This window comes from Geotrypetes seraphini, chromosome 16 (assembly GCF_902459505.1).
Source record: "Geotrypetes seraphini chromosome 16, aGeoSer1.1, whole genome shotgun sequence".
NCBI classification, from domain to species: Eukaryota; Metazoa; Chordata; class Amphibia; order Gymnophiona; family Dermophiidae; genus Geotrypetes; species Geotrypetes seraphini.
Window position 1 is genome coordinate 53,444,361 of NC_047099.1, and position 18,777 is coordinate 53,463,137.

The 18,777-nt window shown below is 44.0% G+C and overlaps 1 protein-coding gene across 1 annotated transcript in view; it reads left to right on the forward strand.

Moving 5' to 3' along the window:
- Positions 1–18,777, forward strand: part of NOTCH3 (notch receptor 3) — a 195,491-nt gene that overhangs the window by 17,798 nt on the left and 158,916 nt on the right. The window contains exon 2 of the mRNA XM_033923748.1: positions 14,831–14,912. Within this exon, the coding sequence (XP_033779639.1) occupies positions 14,831–14,912 (82 nt within the window). The remainder of the gene's footprint in view (positions 1–14,830; positions 14,913–18,777) is intronic.

The window sequence follows — 18,777 nt, forward strand, 5'->3', positions numbered from 1 at the left end:
ATCCCCAAGGTGGACCCTAATATCCAGTAACTGTGATTCAGGTTATTTTTCCCAATGTGTATCACTTTGCATTTGTGCACATTAAATTTCATCTGCCATTTGGACGCCAAGTCTTCCAATTTCCTAAAGTCCACCTGCAATTTTTCAAAATCTGCATGCGTTTGAACAACTTTGAATAGTTTAGTGTCATCTGCAAATTCAATCACCTCACTCGTCGTTCCAATTTCCAGATCATTTATAACTAAATTAAATAGCACTGGTCCCAGTACAGACCCCTGCAGCACTCCACTGTTTACTCTCAGTTGCTTAACCAGCCAGAAACGACACCGACTGGTTAAATAGCACTTAATCGGTTAAATGTTATCGGCCGGCATGTCTCCATGAATTTTAGAAGAGGCTGTTAATCAGCAAATCCTGTTCTAAGGTACTAGTGAAACTTGAAATGTCCCGACTCGAATGTTTCAATTCCCCTTTCTAAAAGGACACGCCACACTCTTTCTTGTAAGAGCATAAAAAGTGAGTGGTACTGGGCAGTGAAAAGAAGTTAGGCTTATAAATTAGGCTCTTACATCTGGGCAAATTAATGGCAAGTCTAAATTTATAAGCATGCCGGTCTGGCGCGCAGCTGCATTCTACATTGCTGATTGAGGTTTTGTTTTGTGTTTGCCTTGTATTGTATCTTTTATTTTGGGGACGAGGGACTCCGGAGTTGGGTGGGGATTTGGGTTCTTTTTGTGCGAGATATTTTCTCTTTCTTTGATAACTCAGAGCCTTGTGTAGCCCATCTGTATTTTTGTAAATTTGGCTGAATAAAAATCATTTGAACATACGCATGCCGGTCAATGTTCCAAATAATTTAACCAGCCCACAAATGGCGGCTGACCACTTAAAATTGCTCTTTTTCAGCAGCACTAAGGGGTAATTTATCGGCATGCGCTAAATGCTGTAGACACCCATAGGAATATATTGGACATCTTTAGCATTTAGTGCATGTTAACGTGGTTATCACTTGTTGATTAATTCGACCCTTAACTGGTTATCGCCACTGAAAATTAGCATTATTACCTAAGTGAAAACTAGCTATTTTGGGGATGTTGTCCTTGACTGATCCGAGTTTAAATCCAGTTCGCCGCTGCTGGCCCAGCCCCTGAAAACTTTAAGGGCTCCTTTTACTAAGCTGCGTTAGCGGTTTTAGCGCACACTAGACGCCAACGCCACCATTAGTTTTTACGCTTAGCACGGGGGTTAGCATGCGCTAATCATCAGCGCACGCTAAAAACACTAGCGCACCAGAGTAAAAGGAGCCCTAAGTTCATAAATAAGTTTAATTGTATCCCCTTAAAAGTGCTTTAACATATATCAGAATGAACTGGTGCAAAGATACACTTCAATATTTAGAAAAGAAAAACTGACTGTTTCGACATGGAAAAGGTCTGCTTCAGGGGACAGATTCTGAAATAATGAAGCCATACAGAACCCCTCCCCCTCCCAACTTCTCAAATTCTTGTCCCCACAGAAGGGGGAACCATTTTAAGGAAGTTTTTCTTTCCATATGTGCACATTTACAGATGGAAAAAGGATCTAAAAAGCTGAGATTCTTGACCTAGGGTATATGTTTGAATCATGTAGCACCCTATTAAGGAGGTCAAACCTGAATCTGTGCCATGGTGTTTGACGTACCAGGGAACACATGTTGAAATGTTGTATACCTGCGTCTACCCTGCTCTGTTGAAACTGGAATTCGTTTGGTGGTGGTTCTTTTGCTGCTTCCCTTTAAGAAGACTTGTTTATTTAGCTAAAGTAGTGTCCGCAGGGCTCACCACGTGGTTAACCCCGGTCTCAAATCTTCCATTTGCTCAAAGAGTCAGTTATTTATTGACTTTAAACTCATATTTGATTGCCAGTGCATTTTGTTTGAGAAAAGCACAAGTAGCAACATTTGGCCAAGTGGAGTCTGAACAGTAAATCTTAAAAAGATCCAACAATAATCTTTCTCTGCCCATAGCCCCAGTTTACTAGGGTGCCGAAAGCAAGTGACCTCTGGCTAACACAGGCAGGTGACATCCTATGGAGTGGCTAGTCAGGTCACCACTCTTAAACAGTTTGGGAAGCTCGTTAGAAAAGAAGGGAGTTTGTCATCAGTCTCTGGGCTACTGTTAAGACAGGTTATTTTACCACTAACTGGTGCTATTTTATGCAGTGAGACCTGGTTACTTATAACATGTCTTAACAGTAGCCCATTACTGATAACTTCCCCTTTAAAGAAAAAATAAAAGTCTTTAGAAATTGAAATCACTGCGATTATGTAGTAAAAGTGAGCCACATATAGGACAATCAAGCCATTGTGACATCACTGATGAGGTTGGCTCTTATTGGTGGAATGAGACATTATGACATCACAGCATCAGCTCTGGTTACCAGAGACTGAAACTCTTCACACTAAGGGGAAAAGCTATCATCATGGGCTACCGTTAAGAGGGGGTTATTTTAGTATAGGTCCCATTTATGCAACAAAATCTAGTTACTAATAGTTTATTAAAATTTGAGTAAATGCTAAACACAAAATTCAAAGCGTTGTACATTAAAATAATATGTGACAATTAAAAAAAGGGGGAATTAATATAAAAAACAAACATGACTTACCACAGACCAACTAACATAACAGGGTAGGATAATAAAACAGGAGAGGAGGGAGAACTACATTTTTGAAGAAAAAGAGAATAAAAAAGGAAAAAACATCAAGGAAGGGAGGGGGTAAGATAAAAATGGGAATATATCAAGAATGGCATTTTTGAAAAGAAAACATTTTAAACTGCCCTAAAATTGGAGTTAACAGTAAAATAACTCATCTTAACAGTAGCCCACGTTGATAACTCTCCCCCCTCAATTAAAGAAAAATGAAATGTCTCTAGAAATGGAAACCAAGCATAGTACAATCAAGCCATTGTGACATCACTGAAGAGGTTGGCTCTTATTGGCGGAATGAGGCATTATGACGTCACTGTTGTCTCAGCCCTAGAGAGAGGCTTGGGTTGGGGAAAGGATAGGTGAAATCCCTTTTTTGGTATAAGTTAGATGAGGTTGTAAGGTGGATGCTGGCTTGCATGGTGAAGTCACTTGGGTCTTGTTGAGCATCAGCTCATCTGAATCTGCTGGGTTCCGCCCTTCTTTCTTTCTTTAGATTTCTAGCCCGTCCTCTTGGGGCAGTCCAGAACGGGTTACATAAACACATCCATATTTATCTTGACAAAACATATAAACAAAATATATCAAACGATAATGCCACTATAAATAAATAAAAAAATTAAATTTCCACATCTTTATTGAATTAAAATCTAATTTAAGATTTCAGCCTGGACCAGTTAAACAGCTCTTCAAAAACAATGATCCCAAAATCTGATCTAAAAACGAAACAGATAAGTTTTCACAGCTCTCCGAAAAAAACAACAGGTTGTCTTAACGATCGAACACCAGAAGGTAGTTGAGTCCATAACTTAGTTCCAAACTGTGAGTAAACTCATTTACCATACACTCTAAATGGAGTATTTTTACAGAAGAGACACAAAAATGTGTGAACGTAGAGACCACTTTGGAAAAATATGTAGGTAGCTTCTCCAGCATATATAGTAAGTTGGAATCATATCATGAAAAACACCCTTTTCATGTACCACGCCACAAGAACCTGGAACGCCCTCCCCACATCCATAAGAACTGAGCTAAACTACCTCACCTTCAGGAAAAGACTGAAAACCTACCTAGTTGACAAGTTCCTTTTAACTTAATGTCTCTGCACTCTGTCCTTAACAGTGCAAGTCCCCTCAGTACATTAATACCTGCTTTCCTTTTGCTACAATGTAATGTTCCTATGGAATGTGTTATATCTGTCGTCACACCCCCCCCCCCCCCCCCCCCCCCCGGTAACAGTATAACCTTTTTCTTCAGTGTAATGTAACTATTTTCCCATGAAGCTGCATGGGCTTCTTTCCTGTAAATCAACTTGAACTGGAAAAGCGCGATTAAGAAATCTAGATTAGATTAGAAAAACCTTAAAAGCCATCGCTAAAATTTTAAAAAGCCATCTTTTGTTAATCGGAAGCCAACGTACAGTAGTTAAAGCAGAAGAGGTAGAATCAAAAGGAGAGTCTTGCAGCAGCATTTTGTATCTTCTGCAAATGACATAACTCATTGTCTGGCAGCCCAACAAACAGACCCTTGCACTAATCCAACTTGACGATACAAATGCATACAACAATTGAGCAAAATCCGATTCGGAAAAATACACCCAAAGTCTTTGCAGTTGATGTATAAGAAGTAGAAACCGATTGTAATAAATGATTAGTTAGGGTAAGACCAGCTTCTTAACACAATACACAAGCTACCAGAGCAGTTGTTTCCCAATTAAGGGATGGACGAGTTTTGGAAGAATTTACCGTAACTGTAATTTATTGAAAGTCGTTCAGTCTTTAATCTCTGTCAGCCACATTCTCAATTTTTCCAATTGCATGTTAACAATCTAAAACCCAATGGAATGTACAACTGGATTTCATCTGCAAATGAGTGAATATAGATTCCATACTTCAAGGCAACTTCAATAGCTGGTCTGATTATACAAGTTAAAGAGCAATGGGTCCTTGAGGAACCCCATATGTTAGTGTTTTAGGCTTTGACTGTGGAATTAACTAATACACATTGTAGTCTCTGATCTAAAAAAAAGTCTTGAGCCAGAACAATGCAGTTCCACTAATCCCGATCCCAGACAATCTGGGTAACAAAGTGTTATGATCAAGGGTGTCAAAAGCAGTACTCAAATCTAACAGTACAAGGAACACATCATCTCCTTTATCCAAGTACTTCCAACAATCATCAATTATATCAAGTAAAACTGTTTCAGTTCTGTGAAACCTCCTAAAACCTGACTGATAAAGAGATAATATATTCTGCTTATCTACAAAATCAAGTTGCTGATTTAAAACCACTTTCTCAAGAATCTTAGATAAAAACAGGTACAAGTGGATCAATTTTTCACTCCATCAAAAATTACAAAGACTAGGGGACACTTGATGAAGTTACAGGGAAATACTTTTATAACCAATAGGAGGAAATATTTTTTCACTCAGAGAATAGTTAAGTTCTGGAACGCGTTGCCAGAGGTTGTGATAAGAGCGGTTAAGGTAGCTGGTTTTAAGAAAGATTTGGACAAATTCCTGAAGGAAAAGTCCATAGTCTGTTATTGAGAAAGACATGGGGTAAACCACTACTTGCTACTCTTTGGGTTTTGGCCAGGTACTAGGGACCTGGATTGGCCACCGTGAGAATGGGCTACTGGGCTTGATGGACCATTGGTCTGACCCAGTACGACTATTCTTATGTTCTTATTAGGAAGTGGTCTAAAATTAGGCACATTTGGATCTAAAGTGGGGTTTGTTTGTTTTTTTTCAAAATAAATTTAACCACTGCTGTTTTCTAAGATTTAGGAACTGAGGCCTGGATTACAAAACCTGCGTCATTAACAAGCTCATAATTGAAAAAATAAATAAATAAATCGGGTGATAGGAGCCTGTCTTCTTACGCATGATTCTACAAAAGATAGACGCATGGCGCCTAGCTCCAAATTAGGCATGTTTAAGGGTGGAGAAGGACTTAGGCGCCTATAATGTAGGCCTTTAAAACCCTGGCCTACATTACAGGCGCCTAAGTTTTTAAGATAGGTATGATTATGTAATAGGTGCCTAAGTGTGATTGACAAGAGAAAGCTGCACTGGCGTATCAAGGGTGGGTGGCGCCACCCCCGCCACGCATATCTGTTTAGCTTCCCCAGCGCATGTAGCATCTTCAACTTGCTGCCTGCGCCGGCATTAGCTCTTCGTCGGGGCGGTCTGCCTCCCTTCCGCCCCTTACTATGCCACTGGATAGGTACCTATCATTTTAGACGCCATTTTCAGAATTTCCCCTAAATGCATAAATTCAACACACAGAAAGTGAGTGCATAGTCTTTCTTCGGTTATGAAGACAAATTGCACACGTTTGTGTCTCAAAATCGCCAGATCTGCCATGGTTTGCCAGAGTAGTATAGTGCAGCCTGCTCCCTTTACGAGGCACACGAGAAATTAAATATACAGATGATGTTACTGGGACTTGGGGGCACCTGCTTAATCTTTGTGAGCTGGCTTTGATGGTTTTATCATTGTTATTTGCATAAAGGGAAAACACTTAACTCAGACTTGTGCTTTTTAAAAACAGTTTGTCAGGATCTGGAGGAGGAAAATGGTAAAACTGTTTTATAGTCTGGGTTTAGGATAGACTGTTAACGTAACATACTGCTTTTGGGTGAGGTTGTAAATTAAATTTAGTCAATGGCACAATTAGAATCTCCTTAAATAGCCTCCCTTTTCTTTTTTGACTTTGCCCCCTTGGGCTTCCAGCTCAATTGGGATCAGAGCTATGATTCAACAACATGAATTCATCTCCTAAACCACTTCCCCCTCCTTCCATCTACGTGCACCATAAGTTTCAATGAAAAAGAAATGAAAACTTTCTTCCCCACCCATCTGGTCCTGATGATTTCCCTGCTCAAGTGAGGTAATTTTGGGAACCATCTCTTGCTTCCTATTGCTGTTAGCGCGGGGGAAGCAGCTGGAACTTTATTTATAATTTTCTAACTAAAGCCTAAAATATGCCAGTTTTTGCTTGGAAGGGAGGGCAGCTGCTTGGTTCCTCTTTGTTGGTAACTTCAGCCCCCAAAAAGACTGCTAAAAAAAGTCATTCTTGCTTAACCTTGGGACAGACTGCTGGTGGGGGTGATAAATTGTCTGCTGTTTTGGGGAGCTCAACCAGCAATTATGACACTTTCCCTTTTCTAGTCCTTCTCTGCTTTCCAATTTGCCGAGACCTGTGCTACGGGATACAGACATAACGGGTGCAACTCTGTACCTCGGCCCCAAGCTGTTAAAGAAATCTAATGCAAAGCTGTGTAGGTGTACTAAAATTTACCTCGGGTCAGTAACTGGAATAAGTTGGCATGCGTAAGTGCGCGATGCGACACTCGTAAGTACTGTCTAAGTTGTTCATGTGGCTCGGTGAAATGGCCATGATCCGGCCATGTGCACACCCCCTCACAAAGGCGCTAAGCCAGTGTATCGCACACTAGTGTGCCGGGGCACATTCCAGATATGCCATGAGACGCCAGTGAGGAGGAGAGGCTGACTGCCTACACGATGTGCCTCTTGCCTCTCTTTAAACAACTTCACTGGCTCTCTATCTGCCTTTGCATAGATTCAAGCTCCTATTGCTGACCTACATTCTGCTGCCTCCCAATATCTCTCCTCTCTTCTCTCTCCTTATTCACCTCCCAGAACACCGTTCCTCAGATAAGCCGCTCTTAGCATTTCCCTTCTCCACCACTGTCAATTCTAGACTTTGTTCCTTTCATCTAGCTGCCCCCTATGCCTGGAATAAATTACCCGAGGTTGTCCACCAAGCCATTTCCCTTCCCTTGTTTAAAAGCAGACTTAAAACCCACCTTTTTCATATAGCTTTCAATCCTTAATCCTACTCCTCTGCCCTGCAACCCAGCCTGCTGGTTAACCGTTCTCCTTAACTCTATCCATGACATCCTGTTTGTCTGTCGTGGCTGTTTAGATTGTAAGCTCTTTGGAGCAGGGACTCTCTTCTTTGTGACTCTCTACAGCGCTGTGTACATCTGGTAGTACTATAGGAATTATTAATAGTAGTAGTAGTAGTAGTAATAGTTGTCCTGTAAGCAGTCAGCCGGCGCCTCAATACTGGGGGTGCTCAAGCACCCACAGAGCTGGCTCCATTGATGAGAGGGATCTGCCCACACCAGTAGTCGGAGAGTGTCCCAAGAGAACAGAATTGGGTTGGGTCTTGAGGTCCATCGAGTCCAGTGGCTCCGTCTCCGAGAAGGGCAAACAGCAGGTATCTAAGTGACAGGGTTCTCCATTCCCATCATATTCTCCCAGCATCGGATGTTCATGGTTTCAGGGTGTACGCTGAGCCCCAGTAGCATGAGATTGGAAGACACTAGTCTTATCTACCTATTTTGCGGATTATGTATAGTTTTAAGTTTACGCAGTTTGGTACACATTAGATACAGGGGCTTTCTCTGTCCCTAGTGGGCTCACGGTCTGGTATTTTTTTGTACCTGGGGCAATGGAGGGTTAAGTGACTTGCTATCCAGGATCTTAGTCCACTGCACTAACCATCAACCGACTTCTCCATTAAGGCCTAGCTGATATGCTCTTCACCCGATCGCTGCTTTTATGGGACACTAGGTGGCTCAAAGTCGATCAGTATTTCAGGTGAAGTAGCTACCAGGTGGAAGGATGGGCAGTGGTGGCAAGAGAACCTGTTGCCTAGAGGACAAAGGGAGATAATGAAAGGAAGCTGGAAGAAAATTCAAGAACAAGGGGTTGCCTTATGAAGCCCCTGAGAGAGGTGGGACGTTAAGAAATATTTCTTCACAGAAAGGGTGGTGGTGGGTGTGTTAAATGGCCCTTAAACTGGGGACAGGCCCGAGGGCCTTTGGCAAAGGAGAGACTGAAGGTCATCAGGCTTGTGATAGGTGGTGGGAAAGGAGGAGTGTGAGCTGATGCCAGGCAGGCCTGGTGTCTTTGTTTTGTCTTTGTCTGCTGAGCATGTTTGTCTTACGAGACAGATTAATTCCAGGACACTTTTACACACTGGCTTGATGGCCGTGACTGTTGAACAGAGCCTTGTGTGGTTTGTTTTAAGTCCTGGACTGTGCCTTCATCTCTTCCCAACTCTGTCTAACTTTCCTCCTGGCTGACTTCTGGATTTGCTAACACAGAAAGAGGTTGTAGAGGTCTGTTCTGGTACTGATCTCTGCCAATTTTTGGCTGTCCCAAGTGGACTGGGCAGTGTCTGAGAGGGCTTCTCTCCGGTTCTGCTTTTGTCTGCTTGAGTGTTATTTTCTTTCTCAATTGTGGGCAGTCCCTGATCATAATGCTATACAATGGTGATAAATACAATTCATTCCTACCTCCGAGATCTGACAATCCAATTTGAATACCTGCGATAATAGGAGCTAATGTGAATTCCCCAAGGTCACCAAGAGTGTTGGTGGCAGGACCGAGATTTGAACCTTGGCTTCCCTGGTCCTTAGCCCCATTGTTCTTTCATTTCAGCCACTTTCTCTCTACTGGGCCAAAATGATACGAATTTGGAACTTCAAAATATGTGAATTTTTAGAGTAAATGTGCAGATTCCAGGTTCTGGAATGCATACAACATTGGCTTCCTGGTGGCATACAACATTGGTTTCTCATTGGCTTCCTGGTGGCATTGAGGATAAGGCTTCTTCCGGCCCTCTGTTGTTCTAATCTTTCTTCTGTTTGGTTCTAGACTTGGGTTTTTGCCAGCCCTTTTGACTCACTAGCTCTCTCAGCAGTATGGGGGAAGGGGGAGGAGGAGCCGGCCTTTGCTGTTGATTTGGCTAGTGGAGGTCTATTGAGAAACGGTCTTTCACTGAAATATCACTTCCTTGATTGCTCTGCCAGCCTGTTGATGAAAGAGTATGAAGCATAGAGATGAGTAGCATTTGGAAATATTTCTTTCAGTACATCTTGCATATCTTATGAAACGTTAGAGCAGTGATTCCCCATCTTCTTATTATGACGGAACCCCTATACCCTGAGGAACTCACCCCCCGACAAAGTCCCATCTCTCTTCCCTCCTGTCCAGCATCTCAGGTCTCTGCCCCCTTCCCCTGGGGCTAATGTCTCTCCCTCCCAGCATCTCCCCTTATCTCTCAGACCACTCCCCCCACCACACCTTCAATTCAACTTCTCCCCCTCCTTTACATCAGTTTAGCCGAAGAGGTGTTGCCTCAGCAGCGAGGAAAATGGCGGAATGCTTCAGCCGCTTACACCAGAACTCCCGCCTGTGCTCAGTTCATGCTGTTGAAGTGAGCGTGTACAGGAGTGCTGGTGCTGATGGCTGAAACACACCATCGACTTCCTTGCTTGCAGAACCCCTGAAAAGGGTTTGGGAATTAGAGTGTCTATATCCTGTCACTTGTCCTTCACTTCATTCCCTGGCTGATTGACTTCTTCATGAAGCCCATCGAGGTAGCCCAGACTGTTTTCCACTTAGTGTCAGTGGCCTAGCCAGACAACCAAGTCTGGGCAGACCTGAGCCCAAAGTGTGCGGGCATCTCTCTTTTCCGCTCTTCTCACCCCCCCCCCCCCCCAACCGGTGCAGCATTTGTTTATCTTTAGGTCGCTGGCAGTGGCTCCTACAAAGCCTTCCTTTGACACAAAATGTAAACTTGTCAGAAGGAAGGCTTCCAGGTCAACCGCCATCAGCATGTAGGAACCGCTACCAGCGGCCTGTGCTGCTGGGGGGGCCTGAACCCAAACTGTGGTGGCTCACCAAATCACCTGAGCCCCTCGCTATTTGCATGGAGATTCAACTTAACAATTAGTGAAATTATATTTTTGTGGGTGGGGGTTGAGAAGTATTTAAGATTTTTTTTCAGTTTCAGTGTGTAATGAATTCTGAGTTACTGTAGGAGGGTGTGGTCAGTGAACTCTCGACACACCAACATAGCTCCTGCTGTTTCATGGCAGGGTCAGTAGAAAAAACAATGAGTCCTTTTGTGGGAAAGGCTGTCCTTTCACATACACCCAGAATCCAGGAAAAGCAGGATTTAAATTTTACTCCTCCATCCAACACTCCTTGTGACTTTAGGCTGGTTACTTTATCTCCCATTGCTTAGTATCCATCTAAATCAGGAGTGGACAACCTCGGTCCTTGAAGGCCGCAACCCCAATTGGGTTTCCAAGGTTTCCCCAATGAATATGCAAGAGATTATTTGCATGCATTGCCTCCATTGTGTCAAGATTGCCCACCCCTGATCTAGATTGTTAACCCTTGGGGACAGGGACTTACCATATCGAAAAAGTTTTGTAAACCACCTTGAGCAGATTTCGTTCCTGGAGGCACGTGTGAGAGCCGCTGCTGGTACACTTCTGAGGTCCGCTCTACTTCTGAAATCCCTGGGGGAGGGGGGACAAGAAGAGGTATGACTTCCCCTCTTGCTGGGCCTCAGTACTGGGACCTGACCCACTTCAGACTGTCAGCGTTGATGCCACACAAGCCCCTTCCTGCCGTCTTGCTCGGAATAACAGCTCTCTTGTTCTCGGGTAGCACTGATACTCAGAATCCGACATGAAAGGAAAGAAAGAGGTTTTACCGCCTCAGTACAATCCAGCTTTCATTTTCTCTGCTAGAAGCTTAAAAGGCAGAGCTGGCCGTGTTCAGATTTGAATCCATGAATCCGAGGCTTGCCACAGATCTTGCGAGAAGAGCTGGCTCTTTAGATTCTGGTATACCGCAAGCAAACCTACAACACGGGGACTGAAAGGGGGGCAGAACGGGATCCAGTGGGGGGCAGGGGAAGAGGAGATGTGGCATTTGGGGATCAACACTGCACGTGGTACACGGACCAGCATCTGTCTTTGCTGTACCGCTGACACTTCTCATTGCTTTCAAAACTTTGCCACTGCTGACTCATCTCTAAGAGACATTTGACCTATCGTCCTCTGCCTAAGTTATCCTAATTCTGGCCATTGCTTTACCTTCAAAAGAAAAGATGACATATTGTGTGACATTTTTAACACTTTCCATACAAAAAAAACCTAAGACCATGGGACACTCCATGAAATTATGTGGAGATGCTTTTAAAACAAATAGGAGGAAATATTATTTCAGTGAATAGTTAAGCTCTGGATGGAACTCATTGCCAGAGGATGCGGTAACAGCAGTAGCATAGCTGGGTTTAAAAATAGTTTGGACAAGTTCCTGGAGGAAAAGTCTACAGTCTGCTATTGAGATAGGAATGTTGCTACTTTTTGGGGTTCCAGAATCTTTCTTACTCTTTGAGATTCTGAAATGATTCTACTTTTTGGGTTTCTGCCAGGTAATCATGACCTGGATTGGCCACTATTGAAAACAGGATACTGGGTTAGATGGACCATTGGTCTGATCCAGCTTGGGCATTCTTATGTGAGCCAAGTTTAGGACAATTAAGCCATTGTGACATCACTGATGAGGTTGGCTCTTAGGCATTGGTGGAATGAGACATTATGACATCACAATCTCAGCTCTGGAATGTTGCTGTTCTTTGGGTTTTCTGGCAGGTACTTGAGACATGCATTGACCACTGTTGGTAACAGGATATTGAGCTAGATTGAAGTCTACAAAATCCTGAGTGGAGTAGAACGGGTACAAGTGGATCGATTTTTTCACTGTGTCAAAAATTGCAAAGACTAGGGGACACTCGATGAAGTTACAGGGAAATACTTTTAAAATCGATTGGAGGAAATATTTGTTCACTCAGAGAATAGTTAAGCTCTGGAATGCGTTGCCAGAGGATGTGGTAAGAGCGGATAGCGTAACTGGTTTTAAGAAAAGTTTGACAATTTCCTGGAGGAAAAGTCCATAGCCGGTTATTCAGAAAGACATGGGGGAAGCCTCTGCTAAGTGACATGGAATGTTGCTACTCTTTGGGATTCCGGAATCTTGCATCCTCGTTGAGATTCTGGAATGTTGCTACTCTTTGGGTTTTGGCCAGGTACTAAGGACCTGGATTGGCCACCGTGAGAACGGGCTACTGGGCTTTATGGACCTTTGTTCTTATGAAAAACCGTGGTGGCCACTGATGGATCACAGGTTTGTGGACCCCTGGACAAACTAGCACATAGGGCCCCCCTCCCCCTTTCTGGCTGCAACTGCCAATTCTATAGGTTTACTATCCATCACACAAGGACCAGAGTATAAGTAAGAATAGATTTCCACAAGGGCCTAGTAGATTTATCACATTCCTGAAAAACACAACCACTAGATTATGCAAAGCCCCAGATCTTTGGGCTCCTAGGCCTGGTAGGCCCATGCGGGGATCTATCCGTGCTGGTGGCAGTACAGCCCTCCTCATTGCACATGGAATAAAACTTCCACTTGTCCTTGTGACAATAAAAACAGTAATGTTTTAAACTAAACTAAACCTTAAGTTTGTATACCGCATCATCTCCATAAAGATAGAGCTCGGCACGGTTACAGGTAAATTCAATAAATGAGGGATGGACATAATAAGAATTTAGAGGTTATGAAGAGGGATAGCTAGCTTTACATTTTAAATAGATAGCTTTACGGTTTCTTATTAGAGACCCAAAAATCAATATAGTGAAGGGAGCTCTCTTTCAAACACTGTACGCAAAAGATTAGAGCAATAGTTCTTCATTATCTGTCAACCATGCAATTTTATTTCTTTAGTAAATTTCTGTCCTGCTTTATCTGTAATATCTAGGCAGGTTACAACGAACACTCGTGCAATTCAAGATGTAAAATCATTCACATATGTCAAAACAATATTAATCAGAAGGAAAATAAATTACATGCTCAAAACTTAACAAATCAGCTCAAGATGAAAAAACAAAACAGGAGGTCGCTTCATATAGAAGGGAAATATGGCCAAGCCATCCTGCCACTTCATATGGGAGAAACCTGCCAGCACCTCTGTCCATCCCCACACCCACCTGCACTGCTATCCTTCCATGCAAACTCAGTCAAAACAAAACTGGGGAGCCAAATCTTGTTGGTAAAGTATCACTGGGAGTGATAAAAGGAAGATATGTAAAGATGTTTTCAGAGACAGACGCCACCTTTCAAACGTTTGAATCTTGCATATCGGTTCCCTGACGCAGGAACGAAATGGGCCATGTCGGAACTTTTTCACTATCTTTAAGTTATCAATTATTTCGACTGCTTATGCAGCGAAGAAAGAGTATTTTTTTCAAGTGAGTCCAACTATATGCAATGATTGGGTGGTGAGACTTTTGGCTTGGGGTTAGCCCCTCGTTTCAGCCTTCATGTCTCTGAGCATATTTTGTGACTAAGCATGAAGATATATGCACTATTCTAAGAAGTTTATAGGAGAGTGATTTTTTTGTCATCTTTACACCCTTCCATGCAAGTCATAAGAACATAAGAATTGCTATTCTGGGACAGACTGAAGGTCCATCAAGCCCAGTATCCTGGCCAACCCAGGTCCCAAGTACCTAGCTAGATCTTAGGTAGTAAAACAGATTTTCTGCTGCTTATCCTAGGAATAAGCAGCAGATTTCCCCAAGCCATCTCAATAATGGCCTATGGACTTCTCTTCTAGGAAATTATCCAAACCTTTTTTAAACCCTGCTAAGCTAACTGATTTTACCACATTCTCTGGTAACAAATTCCAGAGTTTAATTACACATTGTGTGAAGAAATATTTTCTCCAATTTGTTTTAAATCCATTACTTAGTAGATTCATTGTATGTCCCCCTAATCCTAGAATTTTTGGAAAGAGTGAACAAGTGATTCACATCTCCCCTTTCCACGCCACTCAGTATTTTATAAACCACTATCACATCACCCCTGAGTCGTATCTTCTCCAAGCTGAAGAGCCCTAGTCGTTTTAGCCTTTCCTCATAGGTAAATCATCCCAAACCTTTTATAATTTTTGTCGCCTTTCTCTGTACCTTTTCTAATTCTGCTTGTCTTTGTACTGTCTCAGGTAGAATTTGGGGAATTACTGATCTGGGTTACGGTGGAAAACTGCTTGGGATAGAGATTGGAGGGGTGGGAGAGGAGAACGGATATGCTTTCATCCTGGAACATAGAGGATAGGTGCTCACTTGGACCCTGGGGTATGAAGCACTGGACTGGCTGGATTTAGTGCCATATGGGCTGTAATGTGTTGGTACACTCTTTGGATCCTGGTTGTAAAGCTTTTGGTTTTTTCCTTCTCTCCCCAGGCTTACAGTGTTCGGAAGGTTCCAATCCATGTGAGAATGGCGGGAAGTGTACCATGTATTCGAATGGAGTGAAGGCATGCGTGTAAGTTTACTTCCCTTCTCCCTCCACGTTTCTTGAGGATTTATTTCCAGTTATGCAGACTGTGTGGCACAGGACGGGGCTGGGGGGGATCTGTGAAACTGTGCTAGCCACCCCTGCCCCAACTGGAAAAAAAATGCATAGTTTCAAGTTTATTCATAGCTTGATATACCAGCAATCACGGGTATGTGGTCGGTTTACAATAATAGAAATACTGTAATAATAGCCTTTCCCAGTGGCGTAGGGAGGGTGAGTGGTGTCCCTCCCCCCCAAGACCTCTTTTAATTTTCCTGGCATGAGTAGCATCACAAACTTGGGCTCTCCCTCTGATGTCACTTCCTAGACAGGGGACCTGGTAGTGACGTCAGACAGAGCCGACACCAATGTGGGCAGCAAATTCATGATGCTGCTCGCGCCGGAAAAATTAAAGAGGTATGGGGGAGGGGGCGTGGAGAGGAGGATGGGTGCTGACACCCTCCCAGACCACTGCCCCCCCCCACCTTACTACGCCACTGGCCTTTCCTACTTTTGCTGGGGGTGGGGAGAAGGGGGGTCATTTTAAATCTCCCAGCGGGTATAAAATGAGACATATATAAAACAGAAGATTGTAGCTGATTGCTGCCGGCTAAAATAGATCCGGACCTTCAGAGCCGGGCCATGTCTGAGCCCTGGCGTAGGATATCTGGGTCTGTGGCCCCTGAGTGCTGATTCTGTAAGCGATGCCTGCCACGTGTCGGCACGGACAAGCGCTTCTCACAGAATCACAGCTAGCAAGGACCGTAGGCACTACGCCTACATTTCCGGCGCCTAAGGTCCTTGCAGAATCGCAGCCAAAGGTGCCTAGGGATGCTGAAGTCCGGCGCCGCCCCTAAGCGCACCCACTTTCTGGGCTTCAGCGTTGCTACACGCCGCTAAGCGCCATAGACTCACAGCAGCGCCAATTTGTTTTAAAATCTATTTTTAATGGCGCAGTCAATTATCACGCTATTTAAAAACGATTAAAACACTTAAGTTAGGTGCCTAACTTTACTGCAGCTTTTTTTCAGACTCCGGCCCTCAGTGTGCATTTTTTCCCTGTGCCCGGGTGTCATTTACTGTATCTAGTTCTATAAGTATAAAGAGCTCAAATGAGATTGTTCTGCCTGTATGCTAATGTATGGCAGATGTAATAATGTGATTAATCTCTTCTAATTAAGAAACAAAGCAAAACATGAGTTAATAGTCCAGCAAGAGGCCTTGTTCCATTCAACGCACCCCCCCCCCCCCCCCCCCCGGCTTAGCAGCAATGCTGCCTGTGTTATTAATGCAAGAGAAGGAGTAAGTCATTCAGAATCGCAGTAGTTGCAGCCCCTTGCGGCAGGTGCCTCGGATCAGGACTATCCAGCACACTCCGGGTCAGTGGAAACAGAGCCGATCCTGTTTTATAGTTTCACCTGTTTTGCCTCCCTGGGGTTATGAGACAACCTGCCAAAATCGTGTAAGTGGGAGGAGATGGAATTTGAGCCGTGGCTTCCTTGGTCTTCAACCATTGATTTAATTACTAGGCCACTCCCCCCTCCCCCCAAACGATTTACCCCGTCTCTGATGAACAGGCGCTTAAGGGCACCCCCCCCTTCCCTTGCCACCACTCTGCCAATTGCACCCTTCAGAATTCTAACAGTGGAGAATTAAGCTCAGTGTAATAAGAATCAAAACATCTTACTTCCCCCCCCCCCACCTCCAGAAGGAGCTGCATCCTGGGGGGAGGGGAGAAGAGTCAATTTGGGATGGGATTCTGTGCTTTCCACAGGAATCTGTATAAAATGTCTGTCCTTTTTTTGTTTTTAATCACTGACAAATATTCCAGTCTAAATTTCTGCCCCCACCCTACTCCCTTCCGGCCCCTTGCAAATGTTTCCTTTTGCAGTTTTGCTACACAACTTTTATCTTTCCTCCCCTCTTCTGCATCTTCTTCAGATTTTTTTTCTCACCATAGTAATGGGGGAGAGGGCGCAAAGTTTTGACTGGAATAGGGGCGAACGTTCTCTCTCTCTCTTTGCATCTTTTTCCAGTGGGCCTGCTGGAAAACTTGGTGTGAATGGCTCCGCGAACACCACTGCCGTGTTCTCAGAAAAGGTGTTTGACAGAGGGTTGTGTTAACTAAGGGGCTGATATTCAAAGCCCCTTATCCAGGTTTTAGGAGGAAAGCTGGAGATTGGTATCGCACCATGGCAGGAGAATGAGTAGAGAGGCTCGAGGAGGTCTTCTGGCTGTTATTTGCCATCAGAGTTTCTGTGTCTATCCATCCTGCTCTTCATTCCTTCTGCCTTGCTAACTTATTCGCCAGTGAACTGGAGGAAATCCATCTCTTAACCCTGGGGGAGCAAACGGTGAGGAATCTTTATCTGCTCTTTGGAACTCTCCCAACTGCTTATGACTTGGATGAGCCACTGTTAGAAACAGGATCCTGGGCTCAATGGATCTTTGGGTGACCTGGTATTGCAATTCTTATATTCTTAGTCTCCCATCTCCTGTCTGGTCCCAGGGTAGAACTACCACCTGGGGAAATGATAGAGGCAAACCTTTCTCCATTATCTCTCTTGTATTTGTTTTGTCAGCGCCAGCTGTCTCCTTTTGACATCCCTTGCAAGCCTTCGGTTTCAGCTTGGAGGGACTGGTCTTGTGTTTTACATTTGTGTGGGATTTTTGAGGAGGAGAGGGAGGGGAGGCATCATTAGTATGCAGGTCACAGTACAGTTGTAGTGTGCCAAGCTGGATTCCCATTGAGTTGAATGTGCTTTAGAGGAGTTAAAAAAAGAGTCAGTTGGGATACAAGAGAGTCTCCTTCTGCAGCCCCCCCCTTTTCTCCAAGCTTTATTGTACGTTTAATATTTGGTTGGGTTGGGAGGGGGCTTTGGGAGAGGAGGTTGCTTTTCCCGCCACTCTGAGTCAGCCTGATTTATTCCTGCTGTAGTGTGGGAGCGAGACGGCAGGGAGACGGAGTGGAGGGTATTCTGGCATTCACTCCTGGATCAATTAGTGCCAGGGCTCTGAGTGCTGGAAGGAGGGAGGGTGGAGAGTGAGGGGCCGCAGAACAAAGGCAGGCAGCTCCTTGAGTGGGGGGAGGGAAGGAGGCCAGGCAGGGGCTGGGAAGCCAGCTCTGTATCCACAAAGCTGGCTTAGGGGGACTCACTAAGGGCCTACTTTATCTCGGACTGCTTCTCCCTTTCTCTGGAGGTGATTTTACCTGAATATGTCTCAGGCTTGAGAAACTCTAATTAATACAGTAATGTGTAGACCTTGCAAAAGTATCCCTGCCTGCCTGTGACTTGTGTGTCCATCTCTCTTGTTCTTTGAGTCTTTTCACTGTTCTTCCCCCCCCCCCAAACTCCATGACAGTTTAATTGAATTTATTTATAAGCATGACTGGAATACAAGCATTTAAAAGCTATTACCGACTTGTGAAAGCAAAGCCAGCAAATACATGAGGTTCCTCCGTATCCCATGAGAGGGCGAAGGCTGGCTGCTTCCCAGGCTTGGAGTATAGGGGGGGGATCTGGTGGAGGAAGCAAATGACCAGAAATGTTTACATTGGAGAGGAGGCGGCCAAGGTGATATAATTTATTGTTTATAGATACCTCAAAGGTCAGTCTGTAGACCAGGTAGACAGTATGTTTACATGGAGTAATGCGGAAGAGACTGGAGGATGTAATTCAAAGCTTCAGAGAGGGAAATTTAACTTATAGAAGAAAGACTGAAGTGTCAGGGGTGAGAGGATCAGTTTGCAACTTGCAGCGTACCCTTTGAGGTTGTCTGATATGAAGAACAAAATTCAAAGAGGAACTTGCTGGAAGGAACCTCAGGAGGTAATTGAGAGTCGAAGAAAGAC